This window comes from Drosophila sulfurigaster, chromosome 2R, assembly GCF_023558435.1.
Source record: "Drosophila sulfurigaster albostrigata strain 15112-1811.04 chromosome 2R, ASM2355843v2, whole genome shotgun sequence".
NCBI lineage: Eukaryota > Metazoa > Arthropoda > Insecta > Diptera > Drosophilidae > Drosophila > Drosophila sulfurigaster.
In genome coordinates, this window is record NC_084882.1 from 30,306,593 (window position 1) to 30,322,538 (window position 15,946).

The following is a 15,946-nucleotide window of genomic DNA, read 5'->3' on the forward strand; positions in this document are numbered from 1 at the left end:
TATTCTGTGAATACTCCAAAACTTTTGTATCAATGAGGTAAACACAATAAAAATTACTTGGCAAACAATTAAACATTGATATGTGTATTTAATGTATGTGTGACAAGATTATTAACCAATCAGGAGGGGATACTAAAAAGTTATATTTGCTCTCATTAACAATAATATTGAATTTAGTTGATGGCAACAATTGTTCAAACATAAAATTGCACACCTGGAACTAATGCCATACGTAAAATTGGATTCCATATTGGATTCCATATATTTGTAAGTATTTGGAAATTCCGCAAAATCACAAACACTTTCTGGATCAATAAAATTACGGGATGCTTTTGGGGTTTGCCTAATACAAGCTGGTTAAATAGAACAAAATTGGGAATATCGAATTTGCCCCATCGAATATTGGTATAAAAGGAGCACACTTCTGTCCCAAAGTATCATTGTATCATCAGTTCAACTGAGTTCAACATGAGAATCCAAACCGTAATCCTTGGTTGTGCCCTTATGGCAGTGTGCCTGATCAGGAGCAGCGATGCCGCTTGTGCCGCAACAACTTGCACAGCAGATGAGTGTGCCGAGGCTGACAATGCATCGGATCCTTCCTGTACCACCACGACTACGACTACAACCACAACCACTGCAGCTACCGACACAGCAACAAGCACTGCAGCTTCTGACTCAGCAACAACAACCGTGGCATCCAGCTCCAGTTCCTCCTCCTCTTCGGACTCCACAAGCACCTCCACCTCTGCTTTGACCAGATGTAGGCGCAGGAATCGTCGCTTGTTGAGACGCATCAGAGTACTCCGCAGGCAACTCAGAAATTCGACAAATGGTGTCAGAAGAGTTATTAGAGTTAATCGTGTTGTTAGCAACGGAGTCAACAACGGAGTCAACAGAGGAACCAACAGGAGAGTTACCAGGGTTGTCAACGTGGGTTTCCGCAACGGCAGGGCCCAAAGGGGGCGCGTTGTCGTTGGATAATAAACAAACCAATGCCTGACTTACAAACGACTACTTCGATTGTTTAAGAATATTAAATGCTATGATTGAACATTTTACATTCCGTTTTTTATTTGTTTATATTTCAATGAAAATTTTCGGGTACACTTCTACACGATCTTTCGATACCAGACCTGCACTCGAATTAAGGAAACAAGTAAGAAAGTTACAGTCGAGTGTGCTCGACTGTCAGATACCCGCTACCCATTTTGAATAAAAGCAAAATATTGCGGTATTTTTTCAAAATATACCAAAATACAAAAATACTAAAAGTATACCAAATGGTATATTTTCGAGAATCACCACTTCAAAATATACCATTATTGCATAATATACACCGCAAAGCAACTAGCTTTAGTTATTACGCTTTAGCCCATTCGTATTTGTTGAATTGCTGGGGCGGATTTGGTCGCTCGCAAAATTTTTAAACAAACTTGATCTGCGGGCAATCGCTTGTTAATGAGGGCGGAATGCTGTCGAAAAAATTATAAACAAACTCTTATAGTCTCTGAGATCCAGTGTTTCATACGGACAGAAGAACAGACACACAGACGGACGATGGACATGGCTAGATCTTCTCGGCTATTGATGCTGATCAAGAATATATATATACTTTCTAGGGTCGGAGATGCCTCTTTCTACCTGTTACATACATTTCCTGCCGGCAAAAGGTTATAATACCCTTCTACCCTATGGGTAGCGGGTATAACAATTGATAGCTCCGATCACTCCAACAACATTCTTCTTTCATTTTTGTATAGTGAGTAAATCTGTACCTAGATCTCAGAAGCTAAATGGCAAGCAGATACTATTTGTATTATTAATTTTTTTGTAACAGTAAAATAAAAATTAAGTACAAATATATTTCAAAAGCTGGAGTCTCAATTTCTAGTAGCCACAATAATAAATAGAGTATAGTATATAATTTATAGTAGAATACTTAGTACAGCATAGTTTAATGCCATTCGAGTGTAATAATGTAATGGCATATTTCATTCTGTCTTGTAATATCCTATTGTTTAATAAAAATTGATTACATTCGTAACGAAACAAATTATTTATTTAAAGCTTTAGCGTAGTTTAAGTTATTTCCAGCTTATGACTAGTTATAATCAAAATATTTTGATGAGTAACAACTAAGCGACTCCAAGACTTAAATTTTGTTAATAAAAAAGAGTCAAAGCATAATTTCTTATGTGTTTTCTGTTAATCTTTTATTATTAAGTCGAAATATTATATAACTGATGAGAATAATATGTGTTTCTCCACTGAAAGCATACTATTATGTCAGAGCAGAAATAATACCGGTCTTGTTTTGATATTATTGCCATTTTATTAACCTTGGAAAATAATTGAATTCAGATATTTTCTTTCGGGATTGATATGTATCTTCTTATTTATTTAATTTAAAGAAAGACGTCATAAGAACAATATTCTTCATTTATTGTTAATAAAATATATGCTATTGTTTCAAGCATAATGCATTCTTTCAAGTCATATGTTCTACAATAAACATTAATTGATAGATGAAAAGCACAGCTATCAAATAAGACCTTTGTTCCATTCCCCAAATTTGTTAGAGAACATTTGTGCAAACATATAATATCAATACCAATAAATAAGTAAAAATCGAGTATAACTAGTAGAAAATAAAGATGCAGAGCCAATTTTTGTATTCGCCAGGCTGTGCAAATAAGCTAAAATCTGCAAATAATATTGAGCCATCGAAAATTGGTATATAAAGCGCCAAGGCTTATCACCAAATATCATTGAAACAGTTCAACTGGAATCAATATGAGAATCCAGACACTAATTCTTGGTTGTGCCCTCGTGGCAATGTGCCTGATCAGGAGAAGCGAAGCAGCTTGTGCCGCAACGGTTTGCACAGCGGCTGAATGTGCCGAGACTGACAATGCATCGGATCCTTCCTGCACTACGACCACCACAACAACAACGACCACTGAGGCTGCAGCAGCAGCAGCAGAGACAACAACAGCAGCATCGGACTCCAGTGCCACTACGACGACGGCATCATCGGCATCCAGCAGTAGTTCTTCAGACTCCACAACAAGTTCTAATGCTGCTACTATTGCTAGATTGAGGCGCAGACTCCGTAGGCTAAGGAGGAGGCGTCGTCTTCAACGCCTGCGTATGAGAAGAATAAACCAAAGAAGATTGCAAGCTCAAAGACTCAGGACAGTACGGAGGCAAAATAGGCAGGTGGTCGCCCAGAACAGGAACCTCAGGAATAGACTCCGCCGACTCCGACAGGGTTAAGCACTGCTGTCTGGCGGACCAGCTAACTCACCCTGAATCATACAAGCTTTAAGTAAATTGGCTAGCATGCGAGTATCTAGCATACTTTCATTGCAGTCAATATACCATATCCAGATACTTTGCAGCAATTAAAGAACATTAACATAAAACCTTACGCTTTTTTATTTGTCTTACTCTTCACGTGTTAGCTCTTTTAGTTTTGGGAAGGTGCATTTAGCTCAGCTAGATGAATGATCCAAATGTGTTGATCTCGTATTACTAAGATGACTCTATCTATTCATTTACACATGTGATTGAATCGGTTCGCTACATCTAAATACTAACAATTAAAGAATAATTGAATATAAACCATCTCGTTGTTATTCCTCTATGGTTACCAAAAAAATGTAATCTCAACTTAAACCTTTTTGCATCTCCAACCAATAAACAAAAATAAATATAGTAGTATTAGTATATTATTGACAAATTCTTATATACTATATGTCGGTAAATCTCACGTACATTCTTACAAGTAAGAAATGTAAAACAAATGTAAAACTTAAATCGGAATTTGTATGTTAACAAAAATAAAGTGTGTATTAAAATCAAAACAAAACTTCTTACGAGCTCATTGAGTATTTTCTGTTATAGTTGTTTATTTTAAAACAGTTTATAATTGGGTCAGCAATTTTAACAATAATAGAAAACTTCTCTCGTTGTGATGTATTCACAGTATAAACAACAAATAAAAGATACCTCCATTTATATTTGAACAGTTTCATTGTCTTTGAGAAGTTATTCAAATCAGTTTCTTTGCTTATAGTGTTTGTCGCTTCTTCATATTTATTCTACTCAAATAAAGATGAGTGTATAATCTTTGTTATTCTATGATTCTCTTTTAAGCACGGCTAACAAAATACATGTTTTGTTCTATATCACAAATTTTGAGTTTAGCTTTTTGAAACAATTGGGTAAACATATAATAGCTTAACTTGAAAAGCTCATCTACACGATATTCAATAAAACGAAATTGCTCAAAACTAGTTTCAAATAAAGGTGCAAGGGCGGTTCTTGGCTTTTCTCAAGCTGCGTAAATAAACTATAATTGGCAAATAAAAGTCGCTTATCGAAATTTGGTATTTAAAGCGCAAAATTTTCTCACAAAGTATCATTGGAGATCTTCTACTGATATCAATATGAGAATCCAAACGGTAATCCTTGGTTGTGCCCTCGTGGCAATGTGCCTGATCAGGAGAAGTGAAGCCGCTTGTGCCGCAACAACTTGCACAGCAGCTGAGTGTGCCGAGGCTGCTAATGCTTCGGATCCTTCCTGCACAACAACCACCACAACAACAACGACCACTGAGGCTTCAGCAGCAGCAACAGACACGACATCTACAGCAGCGTCGGACACCAGTGCCACTTCAACAACGGCATCATCGTCAACATCCAGTAGCAGTTCTTCAGACTCCACATCTAGCTCTGATGCTGCTACTATTGCTAGATTGAGGCGCAGACTGCGCAGGCAAAGGAGGCGTCGTCTTCAACGTCAACGTGCGAGGAGACAAGCTCAAAGAAGGAGGCAAGCTGCAAGACGCAGGGCAGCATTGAGGCAACAGAGGCAGACAGCTCAACAAAACCGAAACCTTAGGAACAGAATTCGTCGTCTTAGACAGGGTTAACATAAGCAGAATGAAAATCTAACATGTAATAAAGCCAAAGTAAAGTCTTTACTATGGAATCCCCTCTTTTCTCATTAGACCACTTAAAAATGTAGCTCCCTGAATTAATTTCGAATTAATAAACATTAAAATGTTACTTTAAAACATATAAATTCTTATTTATTCTCTTATAAATGGTTTTGTAAATCATTAAAAATATTAATAAGTGACTACCGTGATTGATAAGCGCTTGCTTTCACTGTCATGCTTTCAATGCCTTGGCATTGTACAATAACTTATATTCCTTAATAATTTTCATATTTGTAAAAAAAATTTGGAATTAATATGAAGCACCACAATTTAGTCGTCTGTTAAATTGTATATTAATAAATACGAATTTTAGCTATTATTATTACTCTACAATAGCAAACCCAAGTAGGTAAATACATAGAATAGTTGCCAAGATATTCTTGAAATCAAACGGTCAGACTATTAATTCAAAATGTATATACTTTATATAACTTTATATTTTTCTACGATTCGAATTTTTCGCTGCATTAGATTTGTGAGCAAAGCTAATATAAATTTTGTCAGTCAATAAAAAATTATTCCGTTATAATCAAGGTTTCTGTATTCCTCACTCTGTTCAAGTTCACTTTAGAATTTGCATATGAAGTCCCTTGCCACCACAGTTAACAAAACTTCACAGAGGTGACGATTTGATAAATGCCTTTAATGGGAATTCAAATTTATTCTTACTGGGATTTGCTGCTTGCAGCTTTTGATGTCGATTTGTACCAGCTGTTTCATTTTTGTTTCTATTTGACTGATATTTGCAGGTTCGGTATTACTCGTGACATGCTTATTTATGATAATTATTTGTTCAATAGTATTTATTATTTTATTCTACGTTGTATAACAATTGTGCAAATATATAGAACAATTTGAAGATTTCAGTTTATATAGACGAATGTCAATAATATGAAATCGTATACAACTAGTCGAAAATAAAGATGCAAGGGCGATCTTTGCATTTGTCAAGCTGTGTAAATAAACTATTATTTGCAAATAAAATTGGTCTATCGAAAATAGGTATAAAAAGCTTCAAAGTTTTTCACAAAGTATCATTGGAGATCTTCTACTGATATCAATATGAGAATCCAAACGGTAATCCTTGGTTGTGCCCTTGTGGCACTGTGCCTGATCAGGAGAAGCGAAGCAGCTTGTGCCGCAACAACTTGCACAGCAGCTGAGTGTGCCGAGGCTGCTAATGCCTCGGATCCTTCCTGCACAACGACAACCACAACAACAACGACCACTGAGGCTGCAGCAGCAGCAACAGACACAACATCTACAGCAGCGTCGGACACCAGTGCCACTACAACAACGACATCATCGTCAACATCCAGCAGCAGTTCTTCAGACTCCACAAGCAGTTCTGATGCTGCTACTATTGCTAGATTGAGGCGCAGACTGCGCAGATTAAGGAGGCGTAGTCTTCAACGTCAACGTGCGAGGAGACAAGCTCAAAGAAGGAGGCAAGCTGCAAGACGCAGGGCAGCATTGAGACAACAGAGGCAGAGGCAGAGAGCCCAGCAGAACCGCAGAAACAGAAACCGTCGCCAAAGGCAGGGTTAAGCATGATCATTAAAGAGCATTTATAAAACACTTATTGCATTATAAAATCTTTTGTTCATCACCTGATAACTTTCGTATGATAGCTTAGCTTCTCACGTGTTGCTAATGACATACTAGAATATTCTGTGAAATATACTATTATTTCGATTTCATGCATTGTCTATTGGAACTTTTGTCTTTGTCATACAATAATCTTTTGTGTCATAGTCAGAAGCTCTGCTCGTATGTTTGCGAGAATCATTATATCTACGAACAATTTTTGTGTTTTGTTGTTGCAAAACGATTGTTAAAACAGACAATAATACAATTCGAAAGGAGATTTGCATGCGTCACTAATATCAATAACAGGAAATCGCAAATAACTATTTGAATGAAAAAGATGGCACGTTTTTGGGACTATTAAAGCTGTATAAGCTGTCTGAAATTTGCAATTAAAATTCGCCTATCAAAATTTTGCACAGAAAGAGCAAACTTTTCTCACAAATTAATATTGGAGAGGTGAAACTGATGTGAATTGAAATTAATTCTTTTCAATCCTACGTGTATGACAATAAACAAAAATTAAATGCTTTGCAGAAACATATTAGTTTGCTACTCTCCTATTATTGTTTATGAAAAGCAAAACAACAACACGTTTAAGCTTCAAAATAACTGCTACATTTTCAGATAAAATACTTTTGCCTTTGCACACTTTTAGGCAGTCAAAGTAGATTGGCTTTTTGCCAAAGAGGCGTATGAGTAATGCAAAGAGCTACACATAATTGCTCAATGAATGTGATTTTGTCGCAGCTATATTGTCTGAAAGTATAAGTCTTTCCAATTAGCCGCACTTTTGCCCTCCCGGCTAAATCAAGAAGAAAAGCAAATGAAATTTGTGAAAATATCAATTCCGTTTATTTGCTCACCAAACAATCAAAATGGCGCAGAGGCGGAGACAGAGAGAGAGAGAGAGAGAGTGTGTGAAAGTCTGCACAGCATGATGAGGCGACATCTTAAAACAAACCAAAGCAAATGTAAACACAGCAAATTAAACGAAATCCCACACTGCAGCGTGTGCCATACAATATGCAAATGTTAAAGGGAGAATTTGCAGCACTGAATGACTATGATTATTTTCATTTAAATTTTAGTATGAGCTATTTAAGATGGAATTCTTTTGTATGCGCTGAAAAGTATGCTATACTTTTCATAAAACACTCACCTGCTGCACGATGGGCGAAGCCATCCATTGCTGAAACAAATCCGAGGTAACTGAGGGCCGTTTGTTGTGCGACTTGTGACTTTCAATGAACTCGTGAAGGCGACTCAGCGCCTCGGGCGGTGCACGTTCCGTTAGCCATTTCTCAAAGGCTTCGGGCTTCTCCTCGAAGAGGCGTGCCACCTCGTCGACATCTTGTTGTGTTGCCGCAGACGACTTGCTGCACTTGGCGGGCGTTGAAGAGCTTGGGCTGCTGACGCTGACGTTGGCAGCTGCCGTTGCTGTTGGGCTGGAGTTGCTGTCAGTGGATACTTTTGGCTTGCTCAAAGTCTGCGTCGACGTTGGCGTTTCTGCGGCTGCGTGTTGATTGTTGTTGCTGCTCTGCAAGTGACGCTCCAATTTGGCTTGATTGCTTGTGGTTGCAATTGCCGGCACGTTGCAAGTTGCCGTTGTCGTTGCTGTTGCTATTGGTGTTGTTGTTCCTGTTGCCGCTGTGGCTGTTGTTGCCATGGATGTTGCTGTTTGTGTTACAACTGCTATTGGTAGTGGCGCCTTTTTTGGCACCATTGGTTAGTGGTTTCGCAGACTCGCCTGGCGCCTCTGGCGGGCTTCGTGTTCTCTCACAGGTGGCGCCGGCGCCGGCGCCAGCGGCTGGCTGTGATACATCTGTCATGATGCCTTTAATTGATTTGTCTTTGGTCTTGATATCCGATTCGAATTCGTTGCTCAACCAACTGGTACCTGCGAATATTCATTGTATACACTCACTCACACACACACACACACGCACATTCACTGAGCAATTGGCTTGTTAGTGTGATTTTGGTGAAAGCGCGCTGCGTGTGCTGATTAAGTCACGTATACGCCCACTTGGCAGACTTGTTGCTCGTCGCCTGTTGCTCGGTTCCACGCTTCGCTTTGATGGCTTAGCTCCTAATGGGCAGCGACGTGCAGGTAACCCCCGCTCTGGAAGGGGTAATTGATGAGGCTGTTGGTGACTCTGACTCAGACTCAGACGCGGTTGCCCTGCAAGTGGGTGTGACGCATCTTCAGCTAACTGTGCGCGTTATGTTAGCTTTTAGATTTTCGCTTGCGCACGTTTTTGTCCTCCGTTGCTGGATTGCTTCGCTTTAAATATGCTATATCCTCGAACAAAATGGGTCAGAGCTTGCTAGCTAATCCTTGACGGGCTCTTTAACAGCTCATTTTTGTTTGATTTTCAGTTGAGTTGTGTGCGTTGACTTTTCTTTAAGCCGCCGGCAGAAAGCTGAAACGAAAGAGACCAGAAAAAAGTTAGTATTTCATGGCGGATTACTTTCGCACTCGAATGGAACAAATTGAGAGCGAGGAAGAGCTAAGTCACAACATGGAATTGCAGACATATCGCCACTTAATTTTAATGGTTTGGCATTAGAAAAGTTTTGTGGCTACTGCCAAAAACGGATTTAAACATGAACCTACGCCACCAACTTTTCTGCTTTCTGCTCAAAATATCAATAACTTTGCGTCTTTCGAGATTTGTTTCGAATGCTTTGGCATTTTGTTTATTAAATAAAATAAATTCTCATGCATGGCAATTTAACCAGATTCATGTGGCATATCAATTATTTGGATGCCATTTCTTTTGGTTTTGCCATTTATAAAATGTCAATCCCATCTTTGGCTAAATGAATTTCAAAAGCACAAGCCAAGAGAAAAACGAAATGAAAATGTGCAAAATAGAATTTATTTGTGTGTAATAAATTTGTTTGTTTCTTTCTTGCGAAAATATCTCGAAAATCTGGCCAATACCTAATGGAAAAATATTTAAATGCTTCAATGGAGCAAGAGACAAAATTTATGATCACAAGGTGCAGTGCGAGCGAAAAAGAGATGGAAGAAAGAGCTTCTGCTTCACTGACGTCAAATGGACAAAGAGGGGAACCGAGAAGCAGAACCAGAAAAGCCACCCAAAACTTGTTTCAAGAGCGGCTACATTTCAGAAGAGCAGACAAACAATATTTAAATGAAAATGGGGGAAGCAAGCCGAGGCAGCAGCAGCAGTAGAGGCAGCAACATTTGGGGGCAAGAGTTGCCATTTATGCGCATTTGCATTAAAATGGCTTTTGGCATTTGCATAGAAATGCTTTCGGCATTTGCCACGTGCGCTGCACTCGCAGCTCGCAGCTCGAACTCGAGATATCGCAGCAACATTACCTTGACTTTAACTTTAAATAACATTCATGCCACAAAGTCTCCATTCTATCATCACAGTCTACAATGCTACTTTATGGCTCTCTCCCACTCCCTATATTTCCCTATGCCTTTCTTCATTTGCCCCGCAGCAATACACATTGATTTTCAGCTTCACCTTTTGTTAGGAAAATTGGCTTCGCCCATGCAGCAGGTAATGTTTACGCTCTGCTTGTTGTTGCTGACTGCTGTTCCTGTTGTTGTTGTTGTTTCCATTATCACATTCTGTTTGCCCAGCAAAGAACCTGTCCAGTACCTTGACCAAAGCGCACTTCACTTGCATTTGCATCCCTTGCCACAAAGTCCACTTTGCCTGCTACTGCTGCTGTTGGTTGCTGTTCTTTCCGTTTGTCATAAACAACGTTGTTTTGAATAAAACACAAAAGCAAACAACGGACAGGGAACTAGTTGCAAAAGTTGTGACTCGACCCTTGCATACCCTAAGTATATTAATATCTTGCTGCCTTACTCCAAATCGTGCATGCTCTATGCCAGGCTAACAGAGACTTCAGGCGACATAAGCAAACAACGACAAAGGGCAATAACAACAACTAGGAGTACAAGAACTACCTCGAGGTTTATCACGCACTCGTTTGCAATTTCAAATTGGGTAATAAATTCTTGAACTCTGTTCTCTGTAAGCAACTTGCTCTCTCACTCACACTCTCTTCTTGGCTTTGCCATTCATGAGCGTGTGAAATTGCTTTGTTCTCGCCGGCATTTTATAGGGCGGTTATGTTACTGTTACCAAGCCGGGGCGTGGTCATATCCTTTGCCATTTGACTCTCTCTCTCTCTCGCTCTCTTTCTGGATCATTGTGTTTTTAAATTTAATGTCAACACTAAAGATTAAGATTTTAATGCGCTTTTTTGGTTAACAAATTCTTTTTATAGCCAAGAGACTCTCTCTGTCTCTATTTTGGCTGCCTGCATTTGGGCGTGGCCAGCCGCCCCAAAATGGTAATCAAGCTGTGATGCTCGAAATGGTTGAAAATTGCACTGCAAGTCAGAATTTATGGCTAGAGTTAACGAGAAAATTGCTGAAACTATTTTGTTGATATGCAATGAAAAATATAATATTTGAATTTATTCACTAAACTTACGTAGCCCAGCTTGTTATTATTCACATTATTAAGAATTTAGTTATATGCTCTTTTAGTGCACTTTAAGCAGTTATTGCATTTAAAATTTATTGCCAGTTTAAGTGCGCAATTTAATATTAATTGACAAACAACTCAGAAGTGACAACTACTTGTTGTTACTTAAAATAACTTATACGCAGCGTTGACATCAATAATTAATTAGCACAATTGCATGCAAGGTAAATTTCGCATTAAATTCTCGGTTTTAAATCCCCCAGCTTAATATTAAGTATACGCACATTGTACATACTTTGGCTTAGGCTTTAATTTAATTCAATTGCAAATGAGCAATTACAATCGCTTTATGTGCACCAAATGAAGTTTGCTTCACAGCTAAATTAATCAAATCATTTATGCCCAAATGTGCAACAAGACGTCCGTCTGCCAAATGTTCTCAATTAAGTCTATGCAAATGTGTTTGCGGCAAGTGTTGCACTGTCAGTTTGCATGTTTGTCTGGCAGGCGTCAACAACGAAACGCTGCAATAAATTTACATAACTTGAAGCGACTCGCAACCGTTGGCAACATTTGCAACAAAATTGCAGCGACACGTCGTGGGACACTCTCGGTTGATGGGCCGCAATTAGTGTGGCATAAATATGGCGAAATTATGCGAGGCCCAACAAAACCGCAAGAACTACAAGCAAGAGAGTTGATGAAGTTTTGCGGAAATGGTAAGCGGATATAGCACGCATCGCAGCATACAAATGTGGTTGCCACACACACACACATACACATATACACACGTACAGAAAACCACAAAGCAAATCGATGGAATTTTAGATATTAGACGAAAACGTGGGCAAAACTGGAATCCCGCTGAGTCAATTTACTCGCAAACGAAACAAACAAGCAGCAAAACTGACGAGAGTTGTTCATATTTCCGTTAATTAAAAAATATATATATATGTATGTATGTATCAGAGAACGGCACGGGTATACACACTCAACGGGTGCACCCGTTACTCATGTGCCTTTTCGGTAGTCTTACACTCGCGAGTGCGAGTGGCCAAAAATACACACACTCGCGAGCCTTATACTCATGAGCAATAAGTGTATCGCGAGCCTTACACTCGCGAGTGCGAGTGCCAAGGCATACTCGCCACTCGCGAGCCTTACACTCGCGAGTGCGAGTGCCGAGGCATACTCGCCACTCGCGAGCCTTACACTCGCGAGTGCGAATGCCAAGGCATACTCGCCACTCGCGAGCCTTACACTCGCCAGTGCGAGTGCCGAGGCATACTCGGCAATTTGCGATCGGTGATTCTATGCACTCGGGTAAAGCCGGTGCCGGTGGTTATGGGTAAAAAATTATGAGTGGACCGGCACGATTGTATGTATGTACATACATATGTACGTTTGTGTGTAGGTATATTGAGATGCAAGAAATGCCGTCGGCTTTTTGTATTGTTCTTGTTATTGCTGGTGCGCTGTTCTTGCACTCATTTTATTTCTTGAAAATTTAAATTCGAAAACTATTTTTGGCTTTGTGTAGTGTATTTATTTGATGTCTTATATAATAAATAAAAATTAAGTTTTAATTTTAAAGAATTTTATATATTGATAAGGAACAAAACATGTAAAAATACAACTAATCAGTTATATTTAAATTTTACCTGTTTTATGAGTTTTTGGGTTTTTTACATTCATCAATAACCGGAAAATCAGAAATTTTATTACCTGTTTATAACACTATTGTAAATGCCTATATAATTACAAAAGGGTATTTTGCAAATTTGTGCAATTTCCATAAATTTCAGGAAAAACCACCTGATATTTTATTTGACCATTTGTCAAAGTAAAAAAACACCCAAAAATCATTCAAAGAAGTCAAAAGTCATAAAATCTACCCGCGAGCCGCGACACACAAGCATCAATAGGGTGGGGAAAACACCCGAGTATTTGCTCAGACACTCGCGAGTGTCTGATCAAACACTCGCGAGTGTCTGAGCAAAACACTCGCGAGTGTCAGCAAAACACTCGCGAGTGTCGAGCAAAACACTCGCGAGTGTCTGATCAAACACTCGCGAGTGTTCAGCAAAACACTCGCGAGTGTCAGAGCATTTCGTCAAGAGTGTCTAAAATGATCGGTTGCACGAAGAACAACCACCCGCGAGACACGAGTGTGTACGAGCCGAGTGCAAGAAAGGCTCGAGTATGACAATGACTCATACTCGCAGCACTCGCATGATTTTGAATAAGTGTGTATCTCTCACTCGTTTTGCGAGTGCACGAGTAGCACTCGCACTCTTAAAAGTACGGGTGTGAGTCGAGTGTCGAAATTTGCCACCCGTGACGATGTCCGGTATGTATATAAGCTGCGTGTTTCTCCCCTTGGCATTTTGTTTATTTTGTTGCTGCAGTTATTTTTAATTAAAATGCACAGCAAAACATGTCAGAAACCGCAGCCACGCCATTCGTTGCAGGTGCAGCGTGCAGCGTGCAACGAGCAGCTGCAACATGTAAATGTTGCCTGCGACTTGGCCAACTGGGAGAAGGGCGCCCCTAATGGTGGCTGCCATAAATAGATGGAACGCAGGGGAGGCTTTTGTAGTTGCTCATGTTCATTTAGCCAGCACGTCTGAAATTAGAGAATTAGTGGCCACATTGTTGCTGCGTCGCGAGAGGAGTGCAAGGTTAGCTCGTTGCGCGTTGCCATTTTGCAAACCGGAAATGCCCATTACGAGTAAATGACGTGCGTGCGTTGCCAATGCAGCATTGGCATGCCACACACTATATAACTCTCAGGTCTTAGCTTGCAGCGGGGGCGGCAGCAGCTTGACGGCTGATTAAGGGGCGGGGCCACTCATGTTAGTGTAAATTAACTTTGCGGCCACTTTGTAGAGCTGCTGACTGCCAGCCTTGTCAAGCTCGCTTTCATTTTCGTGTTTTCAATTTGCCAAATTGCAACACTGCATTTTCGACTTGGCCATCAACGGGCGCTAAGCGTGGCCAAAACGGCGCCAGCCTCGCGACACATTTGCCAACACAGTCACGTAGCCATTACACACACACACACATGCGCACAGAGTGAGAGGGAGACGGATGCACTTTATAAGCTTTCATCATCTGCCGCTGGCTGCCTTTTTGGCTTGCTGAGTGGAAAATGCGTCCAAGGAGAGTCAACGCTATGCGGCAGCATGTGTACAACAATGGTGTTGACATGCACCAGTCACCGCTTACAGCCAAAAGCCCGCTCTTTCCACTCTTCCCACTCCCTCTCCCGACAACTTCCCTCAGCATTCACCTAGTCGTCGTCGTCTATGGTTTGGCATTCTTCAGTTACAAGCATGTTTGCTTGTGGTTTTCGCCCTTGCTGTGGTAATTCTAATTTTGCATTCTCCCACAGCGATTTCCCACTGCACACACACACACGAACACACGTGTCGAAACAACATACATTGTGTTAGCTGCTTGGCATTTCCTTAGACAATACTTGTTGCATAATAATTGCAAAAAAAACGACAACAAAATAAAGAAAAATGCTCAACTCCTACTATCACACTTGCTGAAAATTGGAGCAAGGATTTATTTAGTTGATGCCAAAAATGTAAAGCGTAGCTCACTTTAACAACAACAAATTTCGTCAACTAAAGCAATCTCGTATATACATAGCTTTGTCTCGCTCTAACACTCTTTGTGCTCATTTCAGTTTGTCTTTTGTAGCATACTTTTGAGCGCCAAGTATATGCAAAGTGTGTCAGAAATTGCTGCCCTTAAAAAAGGTAAAGAAAAGCAAGCAAAACAACAATAAGAAATGGTAATGAATATGATAATCATGATAGAAGCAAAAATGTCAATAGCGTTCGTTTCGTTTTTCTTCGTTCACAAATTTGACATTTAATCTTTGCAATTGCAATTTATATTTTGCTACAATAATAATATCGTTTGTCCGTTTGCATTTCAAAATGGCACAATTTCATATTATTTATTCTCTCTTTTGCTTGCATTTCCAATTTGCCGTTTGCATTTATTTATCGTGTTTATGTAGTAGAGCCGCACACAGAATTTAAATTTTTCCACCACACACCACATTAAAAATTACTATTTACTGTTGGCAAACAAGTGACAAAAAGAATTTAAATGCGCCGAAAATGAAATTGTTTTATTTGATTGAAAATTTTGCTGATTTGCTTTCAACAAAATATTGACTAAGTTGTGGTTTGTTTCATCGAATACAAATTTAAAATCTCTCCAATTTTTAATTTATATAAAATATTTTTTTGATGAATAAAAAGCTTCTATAAACCTGTATAAAACTAAAAGTTTTTCTTCCACTTTGTAGCTTCTTTTCTTATTTAGCTTTCAATTTTAATTAGAATTCGTTAAAAGTTCAATGCGAACTAAAAGCTTCGTCCATCGTACTTTGTGAAATAAATTGAAGCAAAAAATAATTCACAAATAATTCAATAATTAGAATGTCATCTGCAGCTCTCAACAGTCAACTGAAATTCAATTAAGCCAATTCTTTGAATCAAGTTGCTCCACAAGAAGAAGAAGTCGTCGTTGACTTTTGTCAACTAAAATGCTATTAATTTTTGTCTTTACGCACACAATTTTGCACTTTATCGAATGAAAAACGATGCGGCTACTAAAAAAAAAAAAAAGAAAGTGAATGTCAAAGCAAAATAATTGAAAAAGTTTCTAGAGAGCTAAAGCTGAAATAGCAAAAGCTCCAAAAGACATGATACGCTGCAGGCGATGCATTAATTAAGACGAATGCTCGAGCATCAGAGTTGGATGACACCCTGTGGCTTTGCAGTAACAGAACTAAGTATAATCTTCATTAATGCACAACACAATAACCAATTTTCCACT

At 39.2% G+C, this 15,946-nt stretch overlaps 1 protein-coding gene across 1 annotated transcript in view; it reads right to left on the reverse strand.

Annotated features, from left to right (window-relative positions):
• Nucleotides 1-15,946, reverse strand: part of LOC133838474 (cGMP-specific 3',5'-cyclic phosphodiesterase) — a 60,210-nt gene that overhangs the window by 19,561 nt on the left and 24,703 nt on the right. Inside the window, exon 3 of the mRNA XM_062269593.1 lies at nt 7,759-9,022. Coding sequence (XP_062125577.1) covers nt 7,759-8,322 — 564 coding nt within the window. The 5' untranslated portion in view covers nt 8,323-9,022. The remainder of the gene's footprint in view (nt 1-7,758; nt 9,023-15,946) is intronic.